General features: G+C 26.4%; 1 protein-coding gene across 1 annotated transcript in view; it reads left to right on the top strand.

Moving 5' to 3' along the window:
- Nucleotides 1-19,657, top strand: part of LOC111690408 (serine-rich adhesin for platelets-like) — a 98,792-nt gene that overhangs the window by 44,052 nt on the left and 35,083 nt on the right. Inside the window, exon 3 of the mRNA XM_046950668.1 lies at nucleotides 7,560-7,768. Coding sequence (XP_046806624.1) covers nucleotides 7,639-7,768 — 130 coding nt within the window. The 5' untranslated portion in view covers nucleotides 7,560-7,638. The remainder of the gene's footprint in view (nucleotides 1-7,559; nucleotides 7,769-19,657) is intronic.

The raw sequence follows: 19,657 nt of genomic DNA, 5'->3' as shown, positions 1-19,657 counted from the left end.
ATTTAAACAAAAATTGACAAGGTAATGAGATGGCAAATGGTCGATAAAATAATATTTTCTTCTTTTTTTCGCTTTTATTTTTAATGCTTTTTCGACATTTTTTTAAATTTTGTTGTCCTGTTTGCATCAGAGTGTGTCCGTCTACTCTGTGCGATTTCAGTGCAACAACTTTAATGTGTTTACATGATAACAACGACAAAAAACACACACAAAACAAGCAACAACTTTATACTAAATTGAAAAAAATACAAAAATACAAAAAATTAAAAATTCATTTGAGTGGCGCTTAAACAGGTGAACTGGACACTCACACACACCATTGTACTCACGTGCTGGGAAAATAAGTAAAATAAAATTTAAATATTTTATCCGTTAAAACACAATAAAAAGAAATTCACGAATTTAATGCTTTTTTACAAAAACAACCAAAAAACATGAATAAATAAGCTGTCGCGTTTCATTTTCAGTTTTGTTGGTTGTTTTTTTTTTTCTTTTGTTGCAGCAACAAAACTTAAAATGATAAAAATTCACATGTTGTAAAGCACACACTCTTATGCACATACGGACGATATACATATATTTTTAACATGACAGGTATAACAAATAAAACTACAACAGCAACAGTAAAAGCAACAAGAATAACAATATGTTTTCAACTATTTGATGGTATACTTTTTATATATGACCATGTTATCTGATCATTCTGGTGAGGATGACGATGATGAATTTTTGTTGTTTTCATACATTCATTTGTTATTACATGATTTTAATGTTGAGGTAATTTTTTTACATGACATTTTTTACGTTTTCGATTTTATATATGTCGCATCATGTTGTTATTTGCTATTGTCATTTTTAATGTGTTACGGATTTAGTCATAAATTATTTAAAATTGATTAATAAATTTTATAGATTATAAAATCATAAAATGTGTTCGTATTAGACTGACTGAGCCACACATCATTTTTTTTTTTTTGGAAACTTATGTTTCAGTTGTCAGTTACGTAAAATTTTATCTTGATCTTAACACAACTACACAACAAATTACTTTTCTATGACTTCTATATTTCATATGTATTACTTATAAGTACTCTTATAATGACTTACATCTTAAAAAGGATTTGAAATGTAAATGTATTTGTTGTGAAAAGCAGCATTTTAATTCATTACTTTTCAATGTAAATTTTTGCTTTTAAGGGTTTAAAAGGGAATTAATGATGTTCAAATTATTTTCTGAGGTGTTAAAAAAATCTCGGAGAAAAAATTTGTAATCTTTCTTAAAGTCTTAATTTCTTTACATTTTACAATGACATACATATTATGTTTAATGTTATATTTCAGTATGTTATGTAACAGCGCATTAGGTGTTAAATTTTAGAGCATACATAAAGGCATTTTGAAAATAAATTAATAAAGTAAAAACAAATTCTTAAAGTAAATTTTATTCATTGCTCAATTTTGAATGTGATACTTTACTAAAGCTATGTACACAACGTTATCAGATCTTACACCGTTGGCAGAAAATGTCTAACAAACGTTTGAACTTACATTTTGTTTAGAAAAAACATTGTCAGTATATTGTAAAACAATAATAATTACAAAAATTGTCTGAAAAATGTTATTGACAACACTGTGTATTTTAAGAACATATTTATATTTCAAAGTGTGAACTGGCAATTTTTGTTCGCAGATATATTTATTGTGTGACAATTGTAATATTTTCTTACAATCGTTTGTACTGAGAATGTACCTTTTGTTAACAATTTTCCATTGTCAGTACATTAACAGATCTGTCAAGGATGTTTGATCTGGCAAACGTGTATACATAGCATTGCTTATTATTTGTTTACCTTAAGTTTTCAAATGTTAAACTTTTACATGATGCTAATATTTTAAAATTAGTAATTTTACTTAGAACACAGTTTAAATGACATTCTTAATTGCGTGTACTTATTGCTGTTATGAATATATAATATTAAAACAAGTTACAACTATGTCGAATCGTAAATACCCTTCACTATAGTATATTTTGATAAAGTAAGAAAACAAATGTAAAAAATATATATTTAAATTTCCATTTTATACACCTATAAAAATATAAAAATTTTTCTAAATCTTTTCGAAATGTATCTCAAATATTTCGTAATTTATAACTGACTACGGTATTTTTTACAATAAGACTTAATTCAATTTAGAAGATATCTAGGGACTTCAGAAAAAATATATTTCATTATAATTTCGGACAGACGTACTTAAATAAATGTACGATAACTTACGGCTTACAGAATGAAAATTTAACATATATGCACATACTTATATGAATATCCTTCTCACTAAAAATAGTACGTACTTTCATAGTTTCCTAAGTAATTATGTTATTTCCTTCCATTATGATTACCAATTAAGTTCTATCATTTGACTTGTATTATTTTACTTTGTTTTTGCTGTTGTTGTTCCTGTTGCTACTTTTAGTTAAGTGAAAAGTTCTTGAGAAACTGTTTTTTTTTTTTTGCTCTTCCCTTCTATACTTTACTTTTCTTTAACACACTTATTCATACTTTATGACACTTGATGGGTTGATAGAAAAATGATTTTTTTTCATACTCCTCAAACAATGAGTAGGTGGTGCGGCGGTGATAGTGCATTCTAATACATTGTGAAGGTGTGTTAAGTTTCCTAAAAGGTTTGTTGACCTTAAATAAATAATAAAGAAGGACAGTTTTGACTGAAAGGCTTGTCACTTGTCAATAAGTTTCATTAAGAAACAATATTTGTTTTAGTTTCTCTTAAGAATAAGAATTAAAATCATTAAACACAATAATGGAATTATGTGGCAGTGTATTAAGAATTTTGAATTGCATCCATCTGACTAACTGTACTTATTATTAAAATGGCAGGTCTAACCATTTTTGGTCTAAGTATGAAACCTGTAAAAATGATATAATATAAACTACTTAGATGTCTAAAAACAAAATGAATAAAATACATCCATACAAGTTATATTCTGATCTTTGATAGAAATACGTTGAGGACAGTGTAACGATGAAAAATGTTTGCCTGTCATTGCTAGACTTTAGTCGAAAATGGATCAAACTTCTTTGGGTGTGATGTTATACCAGATATTATACCTCCTAGGAACATTGGACTATAATTTCTAATATTCATATCATATATAAGGTTATTTTTCAGATCTGATGTAAAATACATCTTCAAAATGTGATATCTCGAAAACCAAATGTAATCGTGAAATTCTGTTTCAATCCTTTTAAACAGAAATGGTAAAATTTTGTATCAATCCTTTAAATAGAACATTGGGCTATAATTTCTTTCTATAAAAGGTTATTTTTTCAGATCTGATGTAAAATACATCTTCAAAATGTGATATCTCGAAAACCAAATGTAATTCTGTTTTAAGCCTTTTTAAACAGAAATAATGTGATCTTTGATTAAAAAACTGTAAGCCTGTGTTACAACCATGCCAAAGGTCCCAGCCACCATACTGGAACCATTGGTGTAGGGTGGCACATTTGTCGAATCTAACCGCCATTAAAATGTAATGTATTCTTTTCTGTTTCCCCTTCTGTTTAAATCAATTAATAAAGAAATAACTAAGAATTTTCTTTTTTAATTCCGCGAAACTTAATGACTTTTTGTAATAAGTTTTCTTCTTTACTATACTTGTAATCTCTTTTACTCTCACTCACTGTCTCCTCGAGTGTCCTGGTGCATTAATAGAATTTGCCAAAGTTTCAATAGGAAAACATAAGCATAATGATGATAAGAACAAAAAATTGCAACAGTGGGTCAGACGAATGTTAACAGTGTTATAAATAAAATACTATATATGTATACTAGAAAATACACCATTTCATTTTAAAGAAAAATATATATTATTAAATATTTATTTTAAAGTTTATAGCTAATTTTAAAGAAATTAAAATGAAATAATGAAATCATTTTTGAAATCCAAGCAAAAACACTTAAATTTGAGATTTTTACAGTAAAATATAGAGAGGTAATTTTTCTGCAACCACACATTTTTTGCATTAATAAAAATAAATAAAGAAAACTATATTGTTCTAATTTCGTTTAATTTTATTTCCATAGACCAATTTACGCCTAAATATATCTAAAAAATTTTTTGCTTTCTTGGAAATGGTGTTGTGTAGTAAAATAGAATTTTATTAACTATAAAGACACTGTACTTTACAATCTACATTGTGTAAGTGCATTGAAATTTATACATTTAACCATAAAATACAACCTCACAATTACATTGAAACATTCTTGTTGTTTTTATACTTGTAACACTTGGACTTTTTTTGTTCTTGACACCAACGTTTGCACAATGGGATAGAGATAAGTTAAAACAGCAATTATTCTTAGATCGATAAGTTACTTTAATTTTTTATGAATTATTTCAATTAAATTGGTGGCTTTTGATTAAAACCAAATAAAGGGAAACACTTTTTTAATTATTGTCATGTTTGTGGAGACAAAAAAAATTATTATAATTCTCTTAATTTTAATTTGGAATGTTATCAAAGTCATATAAATCTATGCACAAGTATCAAATAATGTTGTGAAGGGGAGTTTGTGTGCGGACTAGGGTCAATTGAGATCCGTCATTACGAAAATCATCAGTGTCATTTAGACTTTTATAAAACTAAGTTTTACCAATTTTTCTTGATATACTAGAATACTTAAGATAATTATAAGCTCAAAGATGCGATTGTGCGAAATTTACCATTTTCAATAATTTTCATCTATGGGTCAACTATATGGTATACATAGATTGGCATTAGGTTGAGTCCAATAGAACATAAAGTGCGGACAATTGAGAACAAAAATAAAATATTTATGTTAATTTGGTTGCCTAACGAAATAATCTACCTTCAACTTCCAAAATGAAAGATATTATTAAAAACCTGGATAATACGTAAATAAACAATTAACACCTTAATTAAAGCTTGATAAATCCATTTTGTACATTTTCCAAACCATTGTACTCAGCAGGCTAAGAGGAAAATAAAAATTACAACGATTAATAGGTGGTACAATTATGTTCTGTTCATACTTTTTGCAACACACCAAACATACACACATACATACATATTATCATATATTTAATGCCACTCCAGGACCCACTAATCTTACGTGTATTTAAGTTAGTGTGGGGTTATTTTAATTCGAAAAAATAGCAGGAGGTCTATAGTCAGCTTCTAATTTCTCCTCTTCATCATTATCATTTAATACATTAATGCAATGTTCCTAAGACCATGTACACGGTGGTAGTGGTGATGGCAACAGTAATAAGAAAACGAAAACCCACTGGCATGACCAAAGCGATAATAATAAATTCCCGTTACAAACGAGAACAAAGTGTTGACAGGATTATAAGGAAACCACTGTTGGAGTTTAAGAATGTCGAGAAAGTACCAAAGACAGCAGAGTGCAGAAAGAAATAATAAAACAAAAAAAAACTTAAAAGTGGCACACAAATGTTTTCTTCATAAAAAAAAGAATTGAATTGAAGTATACTGAATGAATGAATTGTAATGAAATGAAATGAGAATGAGCAGCCTTAAAAGAACTGTTAAGAAGCAGTGACAGAAATAAGGAAAAATTAACAAAGGAAATGTATTTGCACAATTCTATAGTTCTAAAGCAAGAACTTATTTTTTTGCTAAATGAAAAAAATCTACTAAAGATAAAAAAGCCAACGAACAATTAACTTATTAAATGGGATTCCGTCTTAACTTTTTGTCTACTTCTTCGTTTTCTTTCTTATTTTTTGTGACTTTACCTTCCGTTTTAGCCCGAAACAATGGTAGTTGTGTGATTTAGGCTTAAATTATTATTTTCAGTTTCCTTTTATTTATGATGATTTTCTTTTTTATTATTATTGTAATATTCAAATCAAATAAAAGAAACCGAAGAAATAAATCGTAAAGTCGTTTTGTTAATTTGTTTAAAATTATGGTAAAATTTTAGTTTAAACAAGTATAAATGTATAGTCAGGCATGACCGACTATATAATAACCTACACCAGTCAGTATTTTAAAAAGGTAAACTAGTTTTTAAATAATAATGCATTAAATTTGGGTTTTCCTTAATTCTTTTTTAGCCAAAAAAGAGAATTTATACAAGAGAGCTCACATGAGGATAGGGGTATATATGGGCCTTTTATGGGTAGAGAAATTTACGTATTTGTCAAAGTTATTAATTTAATTTAATCGTATTATTAATGTTTGTAACTGAGTTTTGACCTTTAAATCTTTTTCTGAATGGTAGTTTAAATAGGGGCTAGTTTCAAGTGAGGCCTGATCATTACAAAAGTCTGCAGTGCAATTTTAACTTCTTTAAAACTAAGTTTAACCGATTTTGTTGACATAATAGAATATTTAACATTATTATAAGCCTAAGAGCACTATTCAGGGTGTACGGTTGTATGGCGCTAGGCAAAGTAATGGACCAATATCAAATTATCTTGAAAATTGTGACTTGTAGCGTGCGCACAAGGACACAGACAGACAAAAGGACGAACGGATGGACGGACAGAGCTAAATGGACTCAGAAGTGATTCTGAGCCGATTGCTATAATTTAAGTTAGGTTTTAGGACCAATATTTTTGGGTGTTAAAAACGAATAATATTCTACACGCTGTAGTGGTGAAGGGTGTAAAAATAGTATAATAGAATAATAATTTGAATTTAGATTATTTAAGCGTTTTATAAACATCAATGTTATTATAACCTACACAATTATAGTGAGTTGGATGTTATGCGTTTACTCTGATTAAAAAACTCCTTTAAATCAATACATAAAAAAGTGCTCTACTGAAATTTTAAAGAAATTTGATAATTTGGCACATACTCTTGTTTTTTTTCAAGGACGTACGTATCCTATTCAAAAATTAGGAACAATAAGTATAACACTAACTATAAGATTCTAAGGTCTCTTAAGATCTAAAAAAAACATAACCTAACCTATAAATTCGTTAAAGATGTATTGTTATTGACAAAAAACTTGCTGCACATTGATATAACATCGTGAGTGAAATAAATAATATAGACAAAATGTACAGACTGTTTTAATTTTGGTTATACTTATGTCCATCATTATTTTAATATTTTATTAAATTTAATGGAAATACTTATTCTAGGAATATTCGCAATTTACATTACAAATGATTGTACATACATTTATTTTAATTATCTCAATAAAAAAATTATCATAACTTTTTTAAATATCATATTTTTTCAATTAAACATAAATTTAATATTCTCTTTTCAATTACTTTTATTTTGTTTTGACATCTCTCCCACTCACTATTCAACTAATTAGCTAAATTGATTTGAAATTTATTAAGCATGAAATTTACAACTAAATTTTGTTATTGCGGCAGTAAAACTAATTGCAAAAAAATATATATATATAGTAATTTAAAATAAATTTATGTTTGTATATATATTTTTTCATTCTTAATTCATTTATAACAATGTTTTTTTACATGTCTAACTGTTATTACTTTATTTCTTTTTCTAATTTCTTTGCAGTTCAACTTTTAGTTAAAACAAAAAGAAAATATTGGAAAATACAAGCATTTTAGTCACTTGTAAAAGCAGATATTTTGAAATGGCGCCAAAAATGACGCCATTTCCGCTAACAGCAGCAACAAGAACAAATAGTTATCTAAATATGAAAATAATTACAACAATAATAACTGCAATTTTATTATTAAAAACTCAGCAAATTTTAGCACAAGGTAAGTTTTAAAATAAATTTATAAAATATACATTTAGAAAAAATCTAAAAAATCATTGTCGGGCATGACTATAATAATATGGTGGGAAAAATAATATGTGTTCTTCTAATATATACCAGGAAAAACTTACATTGAAAAGTAATGAGTTATAAAGCTTATAAAACCTCCACAAATAGAGAGTTAAAGAAGTACTTGCAATTTCGCTTACAAAGAAGTTGTTGAGTAAATTGTTTTATTTTTTGTTTAATAAAAACTGCCAGCGAGAATACGAATTGAGGACTTCAGTTTGTTAGTAACAGTACTACTCACTGCACCAGTGCTTAACTATTTATTGCGAGTCAAATAATGGTTTTCACATAAAAATTTAATATTGTTTTTCATTACTAGAGAACTTCTAAGTAATGCAGACAGTTAGTAGCTGTCATTGAAAAGATTTTACATAGCTAACGCATAAAAAATATTGATTGGTTATACAGCTATTTTTTGAATTTATTTAGCGAGCCTTTGTAAAACTTGTAACCAACTAGAAATCACAATTCTCACTCGGTTCATTATTTCAACTAATTAGCTCCATTCAACCTTATCCTTTATCTATATGTTTATAGATAAGGGCGGTAAAATTAAATTATAGAAATTACCCTTCTAACAAGGATGAAGCGTAAAAAATAGAGTTCAATCATAAATTTATTGCATTGTACAGCAGTACATTAATTTCAAATGTTAATTAAATTATAATGTAGTTTATATTGTTCGAATTATTAAATTAAATTTATTTAATATATTTTTTTACCAAAATTATTTACAAATGTGTAAAACGTTTAATGGTGTGTTGGTTTTTACCACAAAAAAAACGTAAATTTTATAGTTAAAAACCACAAAACTTCATAAATTACCAAAAGAGAAAAATATATGTATTACTTTAGGAAATTTTTAAAAAATTTAATACAAATTTTAACAATTAATTCTCGATATTTAAAGAGACAATTGCATATCAAATTTGATTTATAAATCGTTTGTAAAATATTCATAATGACTAAAGTCTTTTGTCTATGATTAAGATCAAGGTGGTATCTAGAAATGTTGTATATTCTAAAACAATGAGATTTAAGGAAATAAACCAATCAAAAAAAAATCCAGGAATATTCTCAAAACTTTTTTTATTAGAAAATTAAACAAAAAACAAAACATTTAAAATTATAAAAGAAAAATATTATAAACACTATTTTTTATATTTTAAATATAATAAACATTTCAATTAACATCACAGGAAGTTATTTTACCAACTCAGTAAAGGGAAAGCTAAAATTTAAATTGAAATTTTTAAAGAAATTGTTGATGAATCCAATTTATTATTTTAAATTGTATAACAATATTTTTTTTAAATGATTCAGATTACATTGAAAACTCTTAAAAGTATGCAATGGTTTAAATTCGACGATATAAAACAATTAAATACAGAATAAAAAAGACTCTCGAAATGTGACAAAAATTAAAAAAAAACCAAATAATTAAATTTTTCATTAATAAATATTAATACACAAACAAAAACTTAAAATAAATATTGAAATGTTATAGGTTTGTACATTAGAGTGCCCCGAGAAACGGCCTTTTTAACAATTTCATGTAGGAACACTACTCAAACGATGCGTATTAATGTACTAAATGTGAGAAAAGTAAAAAATATTTTTTTTTAGATTGGTTCAGTTCCCTACCAGCGATTGAAAATCCTGACCTCAGTATTATTTTAAATTATTTTAAAATTTTTTGAAATGGGACTCAAAAATTCCTTAATTTTGAGCTGAGTACTAAAGAAATAATTTAAAATTTTTTAGAATATTTTGGTCCACAAATGATTTTACAATATGGTTTCAAAATTGTCTTAAATTTAGCTCATACAAAAAAAAAAGAAAATAGTTAGGCATTTTTTATTATATTTCAGAATTTTTAATAATTTTTTTCAAATTGATATGACTCTTGTAATACATTAAATGGACCGGAAGTACACTAACAAATATTTTATTATTTTTACCGCTATATGTTAAAAATTACGGAATTTTTGACTCCCAATTCGAAAAGATTGCAAAAAAAAATTGTAACATATTGTACTGAGATCTGAGGTACGGAACTGAGGACCTTTTGGAAAAAATCGATTTTAATCTTTTCGTATTTAGTACATAACTCGTCGTTTTAGAGGTATTCCTCCTAAAAAGTGGTCCACAGGACAGCCTAAATGTATATATGAACTTACTATTTCATTTAGAAAAGATCCAAGTTAATTTTAAAACTTACCTGAAAATAGAAAAATAATAATATTGTATAAATAAATATTTAAATATAAAATATTCTTTTAAAGTTATCGATATTTTATATAGTAAAATGTATTTTTTCTGTTCTGTTGCACTCCATAAAAAAGAATTGATTTGCTATTTTGTTTTTCTTTTTTTTTAAATGCAATCAAATACACTTTTCGGATGCTATGCTCTTCACTATAGCATAACTAAAATTTGTTTACAAAATTTATTTAAATATACTACATGTGAACATATTTACTTATATAAAAAGGTAAAATAACAAAATGGAAAATACATAGTATACACATATTTGGTAATAGAGATATTTGTTCAATATTTATTATAAAATATTTTTTTTAGAAAATAGAGAAGAAAAAAATTATTAAAAGTATATTTTAAAAAGTAAAATATTTATAGATTTGACAGAGATGACTTGGATTTCAGCAATTTTAATGTTTAAATAAATGTGTAATTACTTTAAATTGCTTTAAAATTTTGTTACCATAAAAGCATAAATAATTGCTTTAAATTTTTTAATCGAAATTATTCATTGAGAACATGAACTGCTTTGTATCAATTTATTTGACCAATTCACAAACGGAGTCGTAATGTTGTACTTGCATATGTAGTAAGTAATATCTGTCTATCCTAAAATTAAAATCGCATTTTTTGCCATGTTTATGAATGCTTTTTAAAAAATTGGAGGATATGCCTATTCAAGCTTTAAATAGCTAACAACTTAATTTTGACATTCCGTTTATAACATCGAAATATTGGTTATAGTATATACACAAATTCCAAATAAAATTCTAATACGTTCTAGCCATGTCCGTTCTGGATCCGAACAGATAGAGCTAGAAGACTAAAATTTTTGCAAATATGGGCAATAGCGGTATACAATGACTAACGCTTTTATAAAAATAAGTTTCATACGAACCATGTTCTCTCTACAATTTATTTATTTTTTTTTTTTTTTTTTGATTTTTGCAACCCCCAAGATCCTCTTCAGAAAATTACTGTAAGGATTATTACTGGCTTAACAATACGAGTATAGCAATAAAATTCGACATAAATATGTTTTATAGGGACACACATTTTTTATCAATTACCGATCGACATTACCGACTTAAAATTATGAGCATAAAAATTAAATTCAGCATAAGGAAGTTTACAGCTTATCAGGCATATAAACTCTAAAAAATTGGTCCTTTGGGCATTTTTTTTAAATATGTTTCTGTATAAGCTAAAAATTACCACAGTTATGACACCTATTTTGAAAAAAGCTAAAATACTATCCCTCTTAAAAATACTTAAAATCATTCTGTGGACCATAAATACTCTATAAAATTTTTAAATTATTTTTTTCGTATTCAGTTAAAAATTGTCGATTTTTTCACAAATTATACTAAGATCAAAATTTTCAATCGCTAGTTGGAACTGAGTACCATGCGAAAAAATATATATTTTTTTAATTTTCTCATGTTTAGTACGCATTGATTCACACATGAAAATCTTACAAAGGCCGTTCCTCATAACACTCTAATACACATATGGGCAATTTCGTGTCAAGTGATCCTATCGGTCAAAGACTGCAGGACTTAGAGAATTTCAAAGTCATACAGGGTTTAAATCAGAGACAGTAATTGTTATAATAAAAAAAATAAAATTAGTTTTTCATATTATAAATTTGTTTTTATTATATTTTGTGAAAAAAGAAATTATTTAAAATTTTTTTCATATTTGATATTAAAAAAAAGTATTTTTGATTTTTATTATTTATATTAAAAATAACAGTTAATGAAAACTTTTTCAATAAAAATCAAAACTAAAAATCATTTTTTAATTTTTTCAAATAAAAATCAAAAATAAAAATCAAACTACATATTTATTTCCTGTTGAAAATTTAAAAATCATTAGCAGATTTTTAATATTTAACGATATAATAAATTAAAATCAATAATGATAAATGATATAAAAATGGGCCGAAAACTAAATACTAGTGTACGGGAATTTTATACGGTGAACACTGCAGAAAATAATACGCTGTGTAACATTTGCGGAACCGTTCTGCAAGGAAATTATTTAACAAATCAACATAGACATTTAAAAGTCAAATATATTGAAATTTTTGAAATTTTGGAACAAAATAAGAAGAGTGAAGGACCAGAAGTAAAGAAGAAAAAAATTACGGTATTTATGCTTGAAAAGGATGTGAAGGAGGCATGCGTACAATTAGTTACAAATGAAAAATTACCCTTTGCAATTTTGGACTCAAAACCCTTTAAATTTTTAACGGAACAAATTTTCACTGGCCTTGATATGAATCCAATTACCTCTAAAAACATTATGTCCCTGGTCTCGGATGAATATGCAACAATGAAAGAAGCAATTCGCACTGTCCTAAAACACCGTATAATTTGTTTAAAAATTGATACTGCAACACGCCTCAACCGCAGTATCTTGGGTGTCAATGCACAGTTTTGCAACAACAATAAAATTATTATTTATACTCTAGCAATGATAGAGTTGCAGAGAAAGCATACTGCGGCGAATTTATCGCAAGAAGTGGAAGAAATTTTAAATAATTTTGATATTTCTAAACATCAAATTTACTGTGTAACAACAGACAACGGACGTAATATGTTGAAAACCGTAGAAAATTTAAATGAAGTTAACTTGACTGAGGTAGAAGAATGTGATTTCTGTAATGTGGTAGAAGGCATTTCAATTCATGCTATCACATCAATTAGATGTGCTGCCCACACGTTACAACTAGGCGTAAAAGATTTTTTCAAGGAATTAAATTCAAAACCACTTGTAACAAAAGCGCGTGAATTAGCAAAATCTCTTAGATGTCCATCTAATAGGTATATTAGTAAATAAGATATTTATATATTTGTTTTTAAGAAGTTTTGTATAACTAGGTATTTAATTTCAAATCTAAAGCTACCTCAGCCCGAAGTAGATGTAGCAACTCGTTGGAATTCAACGTTCAAAATGATGAAAAAGCTTTTAAACTTTCAAAATTTTTGCGAGACACATTTAGAATCAAAAAACCTTACTTCTATTGAATGGGATGACTTAAAATCTTTAATACATGTTTTAGAACCTGTATATATAACTACGCTAAAGTTACAAGAAGAACAGTTATATTTTAGTGACTTTTATAAATTATGGATGGAAATGAAGTTAAGGGTAAAAGCAATGAATTCTAGTTATAGTATCATTTTAGTGGATTGTTTGGAGAAAAGAGAGGTACATTTATTGGACAATGATATAGTTTTGTCAGCCTTATATTTAGATCCAAGACTTCGAAGAATTTTGCTTCAAAACCCCAATAATATGATCAGGGCCAGGAACCATTTGAAAAGATTAATTAGAAAATTTTTTAACATTTCCAAAAAAGTACGTAATTTTTAGTGTTAAATTCATATTCACATATATTAATATACTTTTCATGATAGTAAAGTGACGACGTGTCTTCCAATGTTTTAAACAATCAAATTGATTTAATTACCAATTATGAAGTTAATGAAAGTGAAAGCAATTTTTCACTGTTAGGAACATTTCTAAATTCAATTGAGGTGGGTTCAAACGATGAAGAGTCAGATGAAGAAGAGGATGAATTACGAAAAGCAATAGCTGAAATAATAGATTATAACCCAAATCCGTTGGATATCAACATGGACATAATGAGATATTGGGAGGAAAAGAAATATTCCCATCGTTATTTATATAAACTTGCAAACGTTATTAATAGCGTACCCGCTACCCAAGTAAGTGTGGAAAGATCTTTTTCCGCACTGAAATTGGTGTTAACGGACCTTAGGTCTAATTTATCTGTAGATTCTTTGCAAACATTATTGTTACTAAAACTAAATAGCAAATAAATAATATTTAAATATTTATTTACATCATAAATATGTCTATTACATGTGCTTTAATGGGTTTAATTTATGTGTAATTCCATTGTTAACTATAAACTATATTCAATTACTACATATTATGCCATAAGAAATACAAATCTTCAGTAAAAATCATAAAAATATTGTTATATTTCAATTTCAAAATAAAAATCACTGAGCGATTTTTATTTTCCTTATGTGGAAATAATAAAATGTTTTTGAAGTTTATTTCAAAAAATATTCTGTAACTTTTATTGAAAACAAATATATTAAGAATCAAAAATATTTTTTTCATTTGAGTAATATAATAGAAATTAAAACTAATTGTTATTTTCGATTTTTAAAATAAAAATCAACAAAAAAAAATTATTGTACACAAAAGATAGATACAATAATTATAAATGTATTAGTGTAATTAAAACATTGCTAATATATATATTTTATGCTGATTTTTTTAGTACAAAAATGTACCAATAACAATTATATTCCGTCTCTGGTTTAAATAAATAAAAACATTAATTTTTAACTCAAGAATAAATTTATTTTCATATTTTATTTAATGAACGTTATTTATTTTTTATTTTTTTTTGCTCAAAAGAAAGCTTATATTATTTTCTTTAAAAGCTTTGTGGTTTCTTAGTGGGATATCTATAAAAAATATTTCAACTCAAAAAGCAATTAAAAAAAATAAATTAATTTTAAAAAATTGGAAACAGTCTTTTCTTTTGAACAATTTTTTCTAGGACCAAAATGTTAGTAGAGATAAAACCCTATATGACCAAAATGTACCAATGTGACTTCTTTAAGTCCAGAAGTTTTAAATATTAAATAGGTACAAATTTCATGCAAATCGATTTTTTTAAGTTGAGTCACTTGTCAAGAAATAATCAATATGTACGCTTATGTACGTTAAAAAATGTAAAATATTAGCTGTAATAAAAAGTGGTTTCTAAATTATGAAAAAATAACCAATATTTTGCTTGTATTAAAATCACAATAACAAAAACATTTTTAATTGATAACATATAATAAAGTAAAATTTTAATTATTTTAAAGAAATTAATCATTTCACATGTATACCCCATCCAACAGATGCGACAACCCTGCGTTTGTTAGAATTGATTGTTTGTATATTTTTTCCCCCTTTTTAAACACAAGTATCGAATACAATCATTGATCTGTAAAATTATAAGTGGTTAAAATACAATGTACCAAAAAAAAACAAAAAACATAAAAAATTTAAAAATACAAAAAAGTATTACATGAAAACCAAAAAAATACATTCAAATAAATTGAACAGTTTATGTTTGTTGACGTTGTACTTTGCTAGTAAAAAGTGGCAATCATGCGAATTGAAAATATACAATTTTGCAAATACATACATTTTTTGTATTTATGTTATATTCTGTTTTTTTAACAACAACAAAATAAAAACAATTAACTTGAAAGGTACAAAATTAAAAAAATATATATATGTATATGTATGTACATAACCCATTGATTGTACACAATATTCATGAGAATGGTATAAAGAAAATTGCTGCCACAGTCTTTCTTTTCAATAATACACATTTTCTATTAAAATGATTCAAAGCAATTTGTTTATTTTACTCTAACTTCCATTTATAGATTTTTTTATATTTTTGCTGTGAAAAGCTAAAAAATTTATTAACAGTTTTGTTAGTTTAGAACCCTCAAGGGTATGTACAATAAATGTTTATTAAAAATAAACAAAACAATTCAACACAATTTTCTATTCATTTTAAAATTATAGAGTGTAATAAAAGGCGTTATTGCTTAAAGTTTATAGCATTTATATCTATCGATTTTTAATTTATTAATACCAAATTTGTTTTTTTTTTAATTTTTTTGTTGTTTATGTGCAAGTGATAACTGGTTTTATGTGAATGCTTTTAAATAAATTGTTTAATAAATAACAGATATTTAAATTCTACAAAAAAATGAAATATTTATAAATTTAGGCCACATTTATATTGGATTTTTTTGGCAACAAAATGCTGTTAAATTATTTGTAAATATAAACATAATAAATCAAAATTTATTTAATAATAAAATATGACCGAATATTAAAAAACTATGTATTAAAATTATATTAAAGGGACATAATTTAATAAACATCATTATTGATATATTGTTAGACTATTATTGTTAGATTGTCAGTGTACACTTATATATTCAAATCAGAATTGGGGAGTAATGCGCCTACTAAAGGCGCATCTAAAAATTACATGTCATTTTAATTCAGTGGTGCTCAAACACATACTACCATTTATTTGTGTTGGTAAAGCAGCAGAGAAAAGAATTCAATTACTACATTAATTCGGCTTTCTCAAAATTTTGTTGTTGTATTTCTGTGTGTATTTTAAAAACGTCGACAAGTGCTAATCAGCAACTGATTTGATTTTGTTTTTCAAGTTGAGAGCAAACCAACTGATATCGCTCAGTATAAAAAGAAAAAGGATTAAACCTGTAGTATATGTGTATTAACTTAGCGTCAGCAGAAGTTCATAACCTATAACGCGTGCTATGAAATGGCGATCTTGAGCTCCTCTGTTGTAATTTGATTTTATAGCCATTTCTTGTTATGTTATGTTGACTAATTTATCATCGTACTGACTTATTCCTTGTCCACTATGAAGGGATTTTTGGAAATTTAAATGTTTAGGGTAAGGTTTACCTCATATCTTCTAAACTAAAAAAGTTACAAAAACAGTTTATCGTCGTTCATTTAAAAAATAATCGGATAAGTGGCTGATATTGCAGATATGAATTCATATATACATTTACAATAATATTTATTATATTCAATTACGATTAAGGTAGAGTAGTATTCTTATAAAATTCTCTGTCGATTAAGTTCGGTACATTAGATTGGCCTTACGTCAATATGTTCTTCTCACTTCACCACTGCTTAGCTACAAATTTAACTAGTATGAATGTTTAGTTGGGCATGGTCGAGCATATAATACCCTACACCAGTGAATATGTTCAAAATGTGGATTATTTTTTTATATGGGGGCTAGCTTAATAATCGACCAATTTCAACAATTTTCAATAGCAACATGTAGCGTGCGCACAAGCTATACATGGACACACAGACGGATAGACGCTACAACACTATAGTAGGGAGAGTATTATGTATTTGTGATGTTTGTAACGCCCAATAATATTGGTTCTACATCCACCAACCGTCTTAGAATCATTTTCTGAGTCGATTTATCTATGTCCACCAACCGTCTTAGAATCATTTTCTGAGTCGATTTATCTATGTCCGTCTATCTGTCTGAGTGTCCATGTAAGGCTTTTGCGCACGCTTCAGGTCCTGATACCGTACACCTCGAATAGGCCTTTTCAGATCATAATTATGTTAAATATTCTAGTATATCAACAAAAATCGGCAAAAAGTTTGTAATGATCGGACTTCATTTGACCTTAGTCCACATACAATGTATGGTCGGCCATGCATACATTCAAACTTGTTTTATTTTCTATTTTGTAAAATACAATTCTTAAATCTAAGCCAATAACAAAATACTTCTATATCAGATTAAAAGAAAGTCATTACTAGAGTACTTCAAAGTAATGTCAGCAACAAGTAATAGTCATTGAAAAGTAATTGGTTTTGTAGGTACAAGTGTGCATTATTAATTTTAAAAATTTTATGAAATTTTTGTAACTTTGTTTTTCTTTTGAAATAGCAAAAATTGTTCTTTTAATGGTAGTAAAAGAAGCAAAATATTTTTTCTCCCATTTACTTCTTAAAAGAACCGAACTACAAAACTGCTGTCTGATAATTTTGAGAGCTAAATCCGAAATACATATATATTTAGAAAAGTTTTAATGTATTAGTATTAATTATCAAACTTTGGACATATTACAGAACTAATTGGACTTGACTCATTTAGCTACTTAATTTTTAGCTAAAATTAGAAAAAAAGCAATTAAATAATTTTCAACAAACATAGTTGACATTTTATTTATAAAATATTTGAATTTTAATTTTTATATTTTCAATGCAATTTAACTTAATTAGGTTTAGTTAAATACACAATTTTTTTTACTGCCCACAAAGAATAAAATTTATTTAGTGTCGTGTGTACACAAGTTTTTATCTCATTTAATTAAAATTATTATTTTTTTCAAAAATTTACTAAATTGCATTTAGTTAAATAGAAACAATTGTAAAACAAAAAAAACAACAACATGTTAATCATTTGCAATAACTAAAAATCCGTAATTAATTTGTTGCAATATTTTTTTGTGGATTTCTTCAACTCATTAAACTGGTCATAAATTAAATGCATGGAATAAATTAAAATAAAATTAGCAAACCTTATCATTTTCCGCAACTAAACGCCAAAAAAAGACAAATAGACATTTTTATTTAAAAAAAACCCACAACGTATGGAAAAAAAATCTTTTACTAATTATCCTTTTTGCAAAAACAAAACACTGAAACTAAAAAGAAATCAGCTGGCAAAAAGGATGCACAAAACTCAATTACATACTTTACAACTCATTGGAGTAAAATCGTTAGAGTAATTAACATTTTTTATTTTTGCTGACAACTGCGAGTCTGGGTGAGTGAACCAAACCAATCAAAACTTAACAACCAACCAGGCAAAGCATGGTGACAATAACAACGATGACGATGATTTAGGAACTTTGTATTAAAGAGGAAAACCAAATTAAAATCATTACTTACTTTTTTTCTCATATTCTTTCTAACTGCATCTATCTTTTAGTTTTCATCAAATATTGAATAGTATTTGCTGCATACAGGTGTTAATAGTGACATATAAAGCATTTCATTCATTTCTTTTTTTATACATTTTTCATCTAGGTGCTGGATGCAATGAATGTTGCAATGTTTGATGATGGTTGAATGGCTGGTGTAAAATGTAAATTTATCTTAAACTGCTGTTTGAAATTGATGCTTTTAAGCTTGTCTGTCTGTCTGCCAGTCAGTCAGTAGAGTATATTTTGCTAATATGTCTGCTTGACTCCATCTACGTATTATGTATGTATGTATGTGTAGTATAAATATGCTATCGGAGCACAGTAGCTAAGAAGACTTTATCATAGAAAACTTAAGTTGGATGTGTGGCAAATGCATAATTTATGAAGATAAATGATCACAAGTTAACACAGTAAAATAATATATACACATTCTCAAGTTATTTTGAATATAAACTGAGTAGAAATAAACTCTAGATAGATGTAATAGAAAAATATTTACTACTGAAATTCTAAATCAGTCTAAAAAGATTTAAATAATAATTAAGTAGGAAATTATAGCTTTCTTCAGGTGCTAGCTAGCACAAGAATCAGGTAAAAAGTAAATTATAAATATATAAATTAAATATTATTTCGGCAGATCATTTTTTAATATCCTTCACCATCATCAGTGGTAATAGAGAGCACATAAAAGTTTCTTATGAAACCTAACCGATTTAGCTACGTCCGTCTGCCTATTTGCAAATAAATCAGAAAAATCGTTTTACAATGTAAAAAGCTTTTTGAAAAATATTAATATTACTTCTAAATTTTTTTGTTTTTTTTTTCTAATTTTTAAACTGTTTTCTCAGAAAGTACTTTTGTCGCTGGATAAATTCTGATCAAAATCGGAACAATGATTTAAAATGTCTCATTTCTCAGATTTATCGTTAATA

Source organism: Lucilia cuprina, chromosome 4 (assembly GCF_022045245.1).
Source record: "Lucilia cuprina isolate Lc7/37 chromosome 4, ASM2204524v1, whole genome shotgun sequence".
NCBI lineage: Eukaryota > Metazoa > Arthropoda > Insecta > Diptera > Calliphoridae > Lucilia > Lucilia cuprina.
The sequence above is the reverse complement of the archived record's forward strand: the minus strand, read 5'-3'. Positions and strand labels throughout refer to the sequence as shown.